Here is a 13447-nt window from a genome sequence, read left to right as displayed (position 1 = left end):
TCTGCCTTCAGGGACTCTGGAAATAGGACCCAGTTCCTCTGAGCTGATGATCCCTGCAGGTGGTTGAGGTGGGAGCCCCGCTGGGGCTGGGGGACACTGGGTGGTGAGAAGTGGATCTGCCTTTGTTGCTGATGGCCCTGTGCTTTTCCAGGCAGCAGGGAGTGCTTTCCCTCACCCCTCTGGACACAGAGCCTCAGGGTGGCACTTGGACCCTTCCTGCCTCTGGAAATGGTTTTGTTGTCCTCCAGCAGGGCTTGACTTGACAGGAACCAGACACACCCTTGGCCTGGGAGCATTTCAGGACACAAGATGGGGCAGTTGTGAGGGCTCAGGCTCCTTTCTTGTAAGAGAATTTCCCTCTGCTTGGTGCCTTAGGGGAGTTCAGAGTGGGTTGGGTGGTGAGTGACCCTCGGAGCATCCAGACTTGGAAAGGGACTGAGGGAATAATTTCCTGGGAGCACTTAGAGCAGCCAACCCAGCTGGAGTGCCCATGGAATGGCTCTTTCCAGCCAGAAAATTCCCCCTCAAACAAACACTGAGGGACTGCTGAGCTGTCTGAGGAGCCCTGGAAATGTGTCAGCACGCACTACCAGCTCTGATGCTCCATTAGCAATCCAATCATTGTTTCCTGGGTAATCTTCCATCACTTAGAAAGCCTTAATCCCCTTTTAAACAAATTGCACTGGCTCCACAAACGGGGTCAGTCCTAGGCGGGTGCAGGAGGCTCTCAGGGATGAGATTGGGTGTGTTTCATGCCCTGCCAGTGCCAGGGCTCAAATCCCATCCTCCCCGTGGAATATTTGCCTTTGAAGTGGGGCTGGAGAAACACTGAGTTGTCTATGTCCAAACTTTGGGACTAGAGGAAGATTTGAAGGACCAGGTGGAAGAAGATGGCTGAAAACTTTGTTTTTATCCTGTAGAACAGCAAAGTGGAATTGTTTCACTCTGTAAGAGAAAATAAGTCATTGACCAAACCTCCAGGGCCCTTGTGTGACTTACCCAGAGTTTACACTGTTGTGTAAGTTAAATACACAAAACTGGAGCATTTCCTCTTCTTGTCTAACCTGCTATGAGAAAAATTTGGGTTGGACCCAAAAAGTGAAGCTGTTGGAAAATAAAGAGTGTAAAGGTAAAGAGTTGTTTTCAACACAGCTTAAGACCTGTTTTATTTCCTGTAGAATGGTGGGACCTCAGTAAATAATTCATGTGAACTTCTGGAAATGCAAAGAGAGATTCAAAGTCCTGCTCACCTGGTTCATGAGAGATGCTCCACAGGGTCGAAGCAGCTGATTTTTGGGAGTATTGTGGCTGAGCAGGAGTTGGCAGGAAGAAGGGAAGGGAAATGTTCAGAAATTCCAGGCAGGTTTTGTCCTGCTTTGCAATTCTTCATTTCCTGCAATTGGTTCTTAGGGTGGTGAAATTCTCATGGTTAGAGTGAATTTAAAGGCAGAGATGGAAAAATACTCATTTTGCTTCTTTGTTAATTTGTAAAGGCAATAACTTGAAGAAATAAAGTAAAACATCCTCTGCTCAACCTCCATGGAGCTGGACCAGGTCTCTGAGCCTTTACCTGGGGTTTGCTGCATTTCTAGGGATATTTCCAGGAAAAGAAAGTCTGGACTAAAGATTTACCACGCTGAAATGATCCATCAAATAAATAACTATGTCCACTGAGCGCCTGGCTCTGCCAGCCCCGAGGGACAGTCCCAGCCCGGCTCTGCAGAACGAGGAGATGGAAGGACTGTGCCTCTCTCCTTCCGGGCAGGGCTGCATCAGAGCAGGGTGGAGGAGGAGCCCTCGGTGTCGGGCGGGCCGGCGGGGCCCGTGCTGGAATAGAATTTCTTCTGGGAGCGCAGGAGCGGCGTCTGGGTGTCCACGTCCCGGCGGGAGCCGCGCTTCAGGGACAGGAACACGTGCTGGGTCCAGCCGTACACCAAACAGTTCAGCAGCCCCTGGGAAGCTGCGGTGAGAGCCTGGGAGAGAGCACAGGGGAATCAGGGATCCCTGGAAAACCTCCCCCGCCCAGCAGGATTTTATCTTCCGTGTGACAGAGAAATTGTGTTGTTATTTTAATAAATGTTTAAGGAATGTCGAATTAAATATAAATGCTGTACAAATACAGAATATATTTTATGTATGTTTATATATTAAATTAATAGAATAACTATATAATTTAATAAAATGTCTAACTTCTGCCTCAGGCACAGGAAGAAGTTGGACAAGTGTTATTAAGGAATCATATTTGGAGACTTGGGGACACACGGAAAACAAAACAAATTTCTGGGGATCCTTTCTAGTCCTATTTACTACAATTTCCATGTCCACAGAATCACTGAGGTTGGAAAAGACCTTTGAGGTCACCAAGTCCAAACATCCACCCAGCACCCTGTTCACCACTGAACTGTTGTGGTGCTGGGATTTTGGGTATTGAGACCTTTTCATGCCTGTGGAAAACATCAACCACCAAACCAAGAGCTCTGCCAAACAAAAGCACAAATCAGACTTTGGCTCACACAGCAGAGATCCTTGCCCAGCTGCATCCAGGTGAGAAGGCAGGAGAGGCTGCAGGGGCAGACATTTACCTGCAGGATCAGCAGAGCCATGTAGATTTTGCTGGTTGTTGAAGCAGTCAATTTCAGCATTCCAAGGAGGACAGCTGTGGAAAGGGATGGATGAGAGGGAGAAGTAAACCCCACCTCTCTGGGGTTCCACAGGGGGATGCTGTGGGAGGAACTCTGGGCTCACCTGGGGCCCAGCAGCAGAAGAAGGCAACAGGGTAAAAAACCACCCGTTGTTCTACCATCTTAATCATGGCCCACTGCTGATCCCCCAGGAATCCTGTGGAGTTCACAAACCTCTTGTACAGCCCTCGGGCCTGACTCAGGATAACCTGGAAAAGAACAGGCAAATATTGTACAGGCTGTGATCTGCTGGGTTCATCCAGGGTGGATCCCAGTGTATCCAACCTTTTCACACAGCACTGAAATCCTGTGGGAGGTGTTGCTTTGCAAGTGGCCTTTTCTAAACTGAAGACTCCGAATTGATTTTAGAATCATACTGTTTAGGCTGAAAAAGATCTCTAAGATCATGGAGTCCAACCATTAAGCTCCTCTTGCTGACCCATGCAGAAGGTGATCTCCTCTGTCAAGCTCCAAGCTTGACAATATTTGAAAATCCTGCTAAATATTTCTGGTCTGGGTTGAAAGTACTCAGGACTCCAGATGGATTTATCTGGTGGCACGGTGATATTTTCCTTCCCCTACCACCCTTTCCAAAATGGAGGCAGCACCACACAGTTATTCCCCTGCCCTATTTACCAAGAGCATGGAGTGAGCAGACACGGGGGAATGGATTGAAAACTGAGAGCAGGTTTAGATGGGATCTGGGAGGAAATCCTTCCCACAGAAGCTGTGGCTGCCCCATTCCTGGAAGTGTCCAAGGCCAGGCTGGACAGGGCTTGGAGCAACCTGGAACAGTGGAATGTGTCCCTGCCCATGGCAGAGAGCAGGACTGGATGAGCTTAAAGATGCCTTCCCACCCAAACCATTCTGTGATTCCATGAGTGCCCAGCCTCTGGAGCCATCCAAGAGCCCCACAAGGACAGCCTTACCAGGATGGCCACGAAGCTGATGAGGAAGGAGACGAGGAAGACGCCAATGCCGTAGAAATGCATGGCGCGGCAAACGGAGCCGCTCAGGCTCTGGGGCTGGCTGGGGGGCTCGGCCATCTCCGTGTGCATCAGGAGACACCTGTGGGACACGGGAGAGCCTGAGCTCCTGCCCACCCCCAGCAGCCCTGGGGCTGTGCCAGAGGAAGGGAGGAAGCTCACCCGTGCTTCTGGCTGAAGTTCTGGTAGCAATTACTGCTGTTGCCCAGGCAAAACACAGGCACCATGAGGAGAAAAGGGATCAGGCTGAGAGGAGAAGGACAGCACAGTCATGGGTTATTGCGCTGCTCCACTTGGGCACTGCTTGGTTTTTCTGCCATCACTACAGAGGACTTTAAAGCTGCTTTTATTGGCACTGCTCTGGAAAGTATTTTATCATTGGGGTTTTCATTTGTGAGGGCTAATCATTGGTAAAGGGAAACCTTCTGGAAAACCACATCCAGTTAATAAAGTTATCATTAACTTGGTTGAAAAAACCCTCTTACTCTGCATTCATGAAGTCACTCTGCTGTTAATGACGAGCTTTACAGCTTTTTTTAGTAAAGCTTGCTTTAAAACAAGTAGGAAGCAGGGATCAGCACACTGAAGTTTGCCAAATCCACATTCTCCCACCAGGGAGAATTAATTCTTACCAAATCCACACCCTCTGCCAGGCAGAATGAAATCTTACCTTGACAAGATCGTTGCTATTCGGCCAACACAACTTGCATAATCTACAACCTGCAAAATCCAAAAAATCTTAATTATTTCTGTACAGCCCCTGGTTCACAGGAAGCAGCTTCCAGGGAGCATTTCAGCAGCTGAGGGGGATCTGCCCAGCCTGCTGCTCCTGAACTACCAGATGGAATATCTGGGATACAAAGTTTGCTGTGCACAGCAAATGTCTGGGGAAGCTGTGTAGGGGAGTGGGGCTGATGGGTTTGTTGGGAAGAGCATAAGGAATGTGTCATCTTGCAGGAATACCTGAGGTATTCCCCAGCCTGGTCATGGCAGTGGTGGTGCCTCCCTGTTTGGGTGTGAGGGAGGAATTAACTGCAAGGAGAGATTTTGGTCACGGAGTGTGTGAAGTATCTGCTCAGCCTGCAATGCAGGGAGGTTTTTCCTGAGTGTTGTGTCCTTGTCCCTGGGTTCTCAGCCTTTACACCAGTCCCACTCACCTGGGGGGGCACCCTGAAGAGGTTCTGGTTGTATTTCACCTTGAGGTCCATGTACAGGTGCCAGGTGTAGTTTACAGTGTAAAGAAAAGAGGCCACATAGAATACCTGAGAAATAAAACCAGCATTTCAGTCCTGAAATAACAATTCCTAGAGCATGTTCAGTTCCTCCCAAATCCCATGGAACAGAGACAGAATGATGAACACCTGCAAAAGGTGAGTGTCTGAGCACAGGGGCTGTGCTCACATCCAGCTGGGAAGAGCCAGGTTGGAGATTCCCACTTTAAACCACACAGCTTCACTTTGGCCTCAGACAGGACAACTAATGACAGCAGGATTGTCTTATAAATAAAAATCTTTGTGACCTGGCTCATTTTTTGGCTCAGGGCCTGGAAATGAGGGTTTCAGAGGCACTTGGACCTTCTCAATGCTATTACCATTAGGAAACCAAGCACAGATGTGACATTTAGATTTGCTTCTTGCATAATGAGCTCACTATGCAGAGAATTCACGGAAACAGAAAATAATTGAATATTTCAAGAGGAATGTGAGGGCAGCTATTCTCTGCCCTCAGCCCAAGCTAACATCCAAAAAAACCCTTTTCTTCCTTTGTGGAAAAAAGAAGAAAAGATAGAGCACACTGAGAGTTTCATGGCCTTTGGTTCCAGCTTCAGATTAGTCTAATTATCTAAAACTTCCTATAAACCCCCCCCAAATCGTGATCAAATTTGTTTCCAAATTCATGCTTACTCCAGGTTGCCTAATCAGATCACGTACATGCATATGCTGTGTTGTGACAGGAAACACAAACTTCAGTGGCAAAGAGGAAGGGCTGGACAAGCTAATGTTTTTTTCCTTTTTGTGGCTTTGCTATCCTTTGCCAAAAAGATAAGGAGCACAGGTTTGCCACCCTGGTATCATCCACAGCTGGGAAAGTGGTCACTAAACAAACTTGGCCTCCTTCACTGAGGTTGTGAATGCTCTTGGCTGGCTCAAGAGGCTGAGTCCAAGGGCTGCCACAGGAACATTGCAGTGACTTTCCAGCTCATTAAATGAGTTTTAATGAGGGGCTGTTGCCCTTTTCCAACTACTTCCAGAGAAGGCCAAAACAGTCCACAAGGATTGTTCTCTTGCACTTCAGGACGCCTGGGAGAGGCTCATGAAATGTCAGTGCTGCCTTCTAGAACAGACACCCAAATGCTACTTGTGAAGGTGCCAGCAGGAAGGGAAGGGAATTCTGCTCTCCTGAGCCCCAGCTCTGGGGCTGGGGACAGTCCTGCAGCACTGCCCATGAGGAAATAAAGCAGAGACACAAGAATCCCTCATTATCCCATCTGTGTGGCTCCCATTGTGCTGCCCAGCATGAGCAGAGCCTGCCAGGACATTATTAGGCCACTGGAACTGAACTGGAAGAACATGGGGAGTTGTGCAATTATAACCACAATATCTATTCTGGACTTTATCATTGCAATGTAGGAGGAGGAGAGAATGAGGGACAGCAAAGGGAGCAGTATTTACATTCATCTCAATCAAAGCTCTGGGGCTGAAAGAGGGGAAATCCAAGAAACAAAGCAATCTCCTTCTTTATTGACACAGTTTGGACACTGGGCAGCTCCATCCACTGCAACATCAGCCTGTGACGACAAATAATGGCAAACAGCCTGAATAAAGCAAAATATCGCCCTGCTCCTAAGGCAGTGCCTTGAGGCATCACAATGACTCCAGTGTGAGCCTCTCCAAGGGCTGCAAACTCCACTGCTGGGCTGTCCCTTCCAGTCCTCACCTCGGCTCATCCGACACCTTCTGGGTGTTGGTGTGCAGAGAGGCCCCAGGTGTGAGACACCCAGAAGCACAGTGAGACATTTATTTACTCATTCCACCAGCTTCCAGATCCCTCCTGCTCTGCAGAATCTGCTGGTTCAACCTGTTGTTACTGGCTCCTTCTTACGCACAAGGTGTTCCCACCTCTCAAGGGCACTGCAGGGTGTTGAGTGAGGAGGTCCTGCACTGTCACATGCCCTGAGGGAAAGGTTTCCATGGAAAGGTTTGTTTTAATTTCTCCCAGAGCAAACAGCAGCCACAGCTCTTGCCAGGCACAATCCGGCTCTGCCACCCAGGCAGTCCCTGTGCTGTGGGGACTGGTGGTGGCACACAGGAGAGGAGCCAGGGGACCCTGGCTGAGGTCAGGGTGTGACTCTGCACACCCCACCACAAGCCCTGGCCCAAGGCCAGCTCTGCCCACCCAGCATGAACACAGAGCTCCCACCTTGTCCCATCCACAGGCTGGAAAAACGAGGGCAGAGAAGAGCCAGAAGTGCAAGAGAGCTGAGAAATTATGGGCATATTTTCCATAGCTAACTTATTTCTCCTCTAGCAGTGCAAACTGCCTTCCCCAGGCCATAAAAACATCACACCAGCTGAAAGAACTGTCCCCCAGGCAAGGGAAACAGTTCAGGAACAGCCTCAGTCCTGCTTTCTCCTTCCATCTTCTAGCTCTGAAAGCCTCTCCCAAGCTCTCCTCATTTTCCCATTTACCATCACCTTGAAAACATCTTTGATGTCATTCTGCATCATTCCCAAGTGGCCAAGTTACCCAAACCTCACTGTTTCTCCCAACATTAACATACTGTGGAGCCAGTAGAGCTGGAGAGACCAGAGATGAGCCTGGAGTGGAACAGTTGCTCTCACCACCCTCAGCAACACATCTGTACCCCCAAAACAGCTGCTGAAACAATCCTGGGCTGCAGGAGCCCATCCCCAGGCACACAACAGCAGGAACAATTCCATCCTGTAGCTGCAGCTACTTCCCTGCTCTCTCTGAGGCACATGGAGATCCTTTCCAGCTTTGGATGCTGCTTTTCCACAAGGACATTCAGTTCCCTGTTGTGGGTACCACCACACTCTCAGGGAGCTACCCAAGCCCACACATCAAGGCTTCCCTTGCACTTCCCAGTCTTTTAAAAGGAAAAAAAAAAATTCCAGAGATCATAATTTATGATTCCCCATGTTCAGCTGGACCCTGCAGAGATTTTTGAGAGCTGAGATTTCCAAAGCCTGGTGTTGAAAAGGGAACTGAGGCAACAGCAAACTGTCAGGAAAACAGTGCTCACCTACCCTACTCCACTGGTCCCCAGCACAGGGAAGCAGCTGATCAATGGGACACAAGCTGAGCTTGTGCTGATGGAGGATCCTTGGAAAAAGTAAGAACTGGGAGGTTCACGTGAGTAATTTAAGCCTGAGCTCAAGCAAGTCACAGAATGTCTGTTCCTGCCCAGGCTGGAGGAAGCACAAAGAGAAACAGAAAAGCAGCCATGTGAGAGCACAGAGATCCACGGGCATGGATCCAACAGGAGAAAGATCAAGTCCCATCTGCTCATTTCACACAAGCAACTACAAAATCCCACCTTCTCTTTTCCTCTGACACACCAGAGGACCCTAAACCCCAGTGTCATTATCTCCCTTTTCCACAGAAAGCCAAGAGATCTGCTAAAGCCTATCTGGAAACAGCCCCCACAGCCACGCTCTGATCACCAACAAGGTTAATGATGACAAATTACAAGGTTAATTCTAGAATGTGGTGCCAAGGCCACTCACCTGTCCCATGGCCTGCAGGTTGTAGCAGATGAGATCTTGCTGGGAGGTGGGTGAGCTGTAGAGCAGGGCCCCAGCCAGCCAGCACATGCCCAGGAACAGATCTGAGAGGCTCAGGTAGAAAAGGGGACGCACCTGGAAAAGGGAAAAGGCTCAGCAGGTGTGAGTGGAGTCACAGCCCTCCCACCCTCAGCTGCAGTTTTACCCCCTTATCAGACATAAAGATATTTAATACAGCCTTCCAAAGGTTTTCTGCAGGTGAGGAAAGTTTTTCAATAGAAAAACCCCACTGCGAAGTTACTTTGAAAGCCTTAATTGAGGCATAAGTGGCACTTTGTGGAGGGATGATTTTACCCTCAGGGAAGCACTGTGACAACATTTCTGAGACCACTCAATTAATCTGCAGCAAAACCTGAGAGCTCCAATAAAAAAAGTCTCTTCTACTTTCACAGCCAAGCAAGTTCAAAGAAAAGTTACCAGATGAAAACTTTTCAGCCTTTAGTCCTGAATATCAACCTTGTTTCCAGTCCTTTAAAATTCATACACCAATTATAGCAGAAAGATTAATTGTGCTCAGACACCAATACCAGGTTACCTGGTGTTATCTGAACACTGTCACCCCTCAGCTCTTCTGGTGAGACAACTCTCCTTGCAGGGAAATTCCACATGGATTTGTGCTCCCAGGAGCTGTTCCAATGCACTCCAACCACCACTTCTGCCACAGGATCCAAGAGCAGCATCAAAACTTACAGAAAATATCCCAAATATCCATCATGTTACAATTTTGAAGAACGGGACAGGTTGGCAGGGAGAAGAGACATCATATTTTAAATAAACTCACATAGAAATCAAACTTTGAGTAAACACAAACCCTTCCTCAGGTCTGGAATGACTTGAAACAAACATTTTTCTATGTGTTCCATGTCATTTCAGCTGATGACTAATATTGGGTTTATTTTACAAGCTGGATTTATTTCCACTGAGAGCCATTATTGCTGCATCTTGCTGGAAAGAAGTCGTGTCCCCTTTAACAACAGTTTCCAGCCCATTTCCAGTTTGCACACACTGGCCAGGACTGTAAACACTGCAGGAAAACATTTGTGCAAAAATTCTGGCCAACATTTTCTTTGTTAGTGGGAGAGCAGAGACTCTGGAAAAACAGCCTAATTACCTACATTCTTAATTAAAGCTTTTGGTATCTCATTTTCAGCATCCAGGAGAGAAAATTGTGGTGTTTTTCTTTCCCTATGGAAAATTATAATGTTAAACACAGCATGGAAATGCTTCAGCAGGCATTGACTTTGTATTTCTTTTCATGGAGCTGAGTTTTTGGTGAGATTTGCCTCAGTATTGTCCTGGAAGTAAACGTATGCCACCCATCACGTTGTGTTATACTTGTTCCCATGTGCAGTGAGAGGGAGTTTAGGAAGAGTGATAAGAGTTAAGGTAGATCTGATTGAACCAGATTTGTCCTTAGGGCATGAAGGAGCACAAGGCACAAAGGTCTGGAGTTAATTTTAATTTGATTTCATCTCTAAATGCCTTTTTTTAACCAGGCTTTTCCTCGCTGGTGCAGAAATTAAGCCCTGGCACGATAGGCTTGGGGCACTGTCCAGTTTGTGATTGAGGCAGGTTAAACCAAACAGATCTAAAATAAGCAAAAAAGGCACTTTTGCAATCAAACAGGTGACCTCTTTCTCCAGCACAAGTGCCCTTAGAGCAAGGCACTGCTGGCGTGTCCAGGAGTTGTTTTGGCAGAGACCTGACTAAAGAAGTAGGGGACACAGGGGCATGTGTGGCTCTGGCTTGAAAAAGGGGAAAGAAAATAACCACTGGTATTTATAAAATAGAGGAAGGGACTGCAAAGATGTAATGATTTACATCCTGGTAGCTCCAGCTGCAGCACACACGGGGATTTGGCTCTGTGGCCATGGCCCAGGCACATGCTGAGCTGAAGGTTCTTCCTCAGACCTGCTGAGCTGAGATTTCTTCCTCAAACCTGTTGAGCTGAGGGTTCTTCCTTGCTTGCCATCACCTCTCCTGGATGATTTACCTCAGGCTGAAAGGTTTTATTGACCCCGTAGAGACAGAAAGCAAGCTTCAAGAGTGCAGTATTTGATTTCTGAGGCTGGGGACAGGAAGGAAAGCATTTCTAAGATCCTTCTCCTCCCAGCCTGTTTATTTTTAAATGCTTTGCTGTGGGTCCTCATGACTCAGGGAATAAGCTGTTTGTGGCAAGCTTTGATATGGATCTCTTCCAGCCCCTTTGTTTACAAACTTCCACTTCAGACCCGAGACATGAGGACAAGAAGATGGGGAAGTTAATGGAGATTTTGTCACTTTTGAAACCCAGCACCAGATCTCCCCTGGCAGCAGAAGAGCCTGGAAGGCTGATGCAAACCAGTCCCTCCAGCTGGCATCCTGCCCTCCTATCCAGATTTGCAGAAATAACCTGAGCAGAAACATCTGGACCCTCTGGAGCATTGTTGACTTGGAGCCATGTGTGGCTTATGAACAGCTCCCAAGCCACAGCCCCATCACATGACTGAGAGCAGAAGGGCTCCTGAGCAGCCAGGCCATGGAAGCCAACAGGATGAGGCTGCTGAGTCACACCAGGACACTGCCAACCCCTGCTCCACACCATTCCAGAGGGAGGACCCCAGGAAGGAATCACATCTGGAGCTTTCCAGGTGCAGATGTGGCAGAAGGAGTCTTTGATGTACACCTTGACAGCACAAACTCAAGCAGGTTTTCCATCCCAGCTCTAAGGAGAAGTCCCAGCCTTTGTTCTTCCCTGGGAATGCATGGAGATCTCCACAGTTTATTCTGGATGTGCTGGGCAGAGCGTTTCCAGGAGGTTGGCTGGAAGCAAGGTCCTCCCTGCTGTAAATAGGACAGATTTGCCCTGCAAACGTGGACTCATGTTCTCCTTCCCACAGTGCCATCCAACAATGTTTCAGTTGCCTGCATTCCTTGCTTCTCAAGGGATAGCTCCCTGAAAGTCCCTGAAAATCCCATTCTCTGGGCTTGCAGGTTGAATCCACAATGTACAAAGAACATGAAGATGAAGGAAGGAGAGATACAGCTGCTGCCAGCTCCACTGACTTTCTGCATGGTCCACAGGCCAGGCTGAGCCTGCAAACCCTGGACAGCAAATCCCAGCTTCACAGGGATCATCTTGGCTCACTGCCCCCAGGAAATCCTGGACACGCAGAGGGACTGTGTGTGGACACCCAAGCCTGGCAGGATGGGATGGAGGCTGTGAGGTCAGTTTTAGTAGCACACCCGCCCAGAGAAACTCCTCAGAGGCAGCCAAACCCCAACACCTGTAAAAGCATTTCCACAGGGGCAGTTCCAATTTGCACTTCAGCAGCTTTGTGCACACCTCCTCAGCCCCGCAGGAGTTTGGCCCCACTGAGGAGGGCACACTAAGAAATCTGCGCTCCCAGGAATGACTGGAGGACTTTCCTGGAGCAACAGAAAGCGCAGGACTAAGGAACCTGCTTCTCCCTGCACAAGCACAGGTTCAAGGTCAGTCCTTTCACCTCCTACCAAGACAAAAATCCAATTCTTAGCAAGCCCTTTGCCTCCCAGCTATTAAGCAAGATTTAATCACATAACCCTGAGATCTGCAGCTGCTCTTAGGAGAAGGTCTGTGCTACAGGTGTGACCCACCTGCAGGGACTGATACCACGGCTTAAGGAGGGAAAAGGAAGCTCAGACCTTACCTCGGGGGACCTCACTGCGTTTTGGAAGACGGCGTAGGCAATAATTGAGCTGGAACCTACAACGCTGAGAAAACAAAGCACAGGTTGGAACAGGAGCGCGTCTGCCTCGCTGGGAGACGCGAGTTCTCTTTTTTTGCTTTTCTGGGTAAAATCATCTTCGCGACAGTAACTCCGTGGGCAGCGTGTCGTACCTGAGCATGGCCATGGTGAACTGGATCCACTGGAGCGCAGAGTAGACCTGGGGAGGAGGTCGGGAGGGAGCTCAGGTGACACAGCCCCAGGCGCGGCAGGAGCGCCCGGGGAGCGCGGGGTCCCGGGAGGAGCGGGCAGCACGGACCGGGAGCTCCGGGAGGAGCGACAAGGACCGGGGACCGGGATAGGAGCGGGCAGCACGGACCGGGAGCTCAGGGAGGAACGACAAGGACCAGGGACCGGGATAGGAGCGGGCAGCACGGACCGGGAGCTCAGGGAGGAACGACAAGGACCGGGGATCGGGATAGGAGCGGGCAGCGCGGACCCGGGCAGGTGGATTGGCGGATCCCGGAGAAGAGCGGGCAGCACGGCCCGGGGACTAGGGACAGCGGGGTGCCCAAGAGGAATAGGCAGCACCGACCGGGGACGGGCACCGGGGGAGTATCGTGCAACGCTGCCGGTGCCTCCGGGCACGGAGCGGGGCGCAGGGCTGGGGAAGCACCGTGAGGGGATGGACGAGAAGAGACGCGCACAGCGAGGTACCGGGGGAGGGGGCAGCCGCTGTCCCTGGGGGTCTCGGTGCCGGCGGGGCTCGCTCACCTCCTGCCAGCCCCCATCCAGCCGGTCTGCCTCCGCCGGCAGGGCCATGGGTACCGCCGCCGCCGCCGCACCGCTCCGGGGCTGCGGGCGCCGCCCGCGCTCCGCCCCGAGGCCGCACCGTGCCCGGCCCCCGCCGGCGGGGCCGGCTGCGGGGAGCGCCCGGTGGCAGAGAGGGGCTGAGGGGACAGGAGCCCTGGGCAAACAGCGGGATTGGCGTCCCGGGGACCGGCGTCCCGCGCATCCCTCCAGGGGCAGAACCGGGCGAGCCCCGGTGGGCGGGTTCGCTGCGGTCACCGCCGCCTCGGGCTCCCCTCACGGAGCCGCTCTGAGGCGACCCCGCGGAGCCTCGGCCCCGCCCCTCCGTGACGTCACCAGCACCCGGGGGCGGGAAGGCGCTTCGAGGAGCGCGCGGGCGGCGGCGGCTCTGAGGGGGCGCGCGGGGCTGCTCCCCTCAGAGAGCCCGGGCACGGTTCCTTCAGAGCTGCTCCCCTCAGAGAGCCCGGGCACGGCTCCTT

The 13447-nt window shown here is 50.7% G+C and overlaps 1 protein-coding gene across 1 annotated transcript; it reads right to left on the bottom strand.

The window, feature by feature from the left end:
- Positions 1–1137: 1137 nt before the first annotated feature.
- TMEM116 (transmembrane protein 116) lies at positions 1138–13269 on the bottom strand. The gene is given in 12 exon segments (XM_030285519.4): positions 1138–1973; positions 2583–2656; positions 2746–2890; positions 3611–3749; positions 3830–3913; positions 4338–4387; positions 4825–4929; positions 8416–8547; positions 12141–12204; positions 12332–12378; positions 12933–12993; positions 12995–13269. Coding segments are annotated over 12 exon segments (1281 nt in total). The 5' UTR covers positions 13174–13269; the 3' UTR covers positions 1138–1772.
- Positions 13270–13447: the final 178 nt, after the last annotated feature.

The sequence above is a fragment of the Taeniopygia guttata genome, chromosome 15, assembly GCF_048771995.1.
Source record: "Taeniopygia guttata chromosome 15, bTaeGut7.mat, whole genome shotgun sequence".
Lineage (NCBI taxonomy): Eukaryota > Metazoa > Chordata > Aves > Passeriformes > Estrildidae > Taeniopygia > Taeniopygia guttata.
Note: the sequence above shows the minus strand (reverse complement) of the source record. Positions and strands in the feature narration are given on the sequence as shown.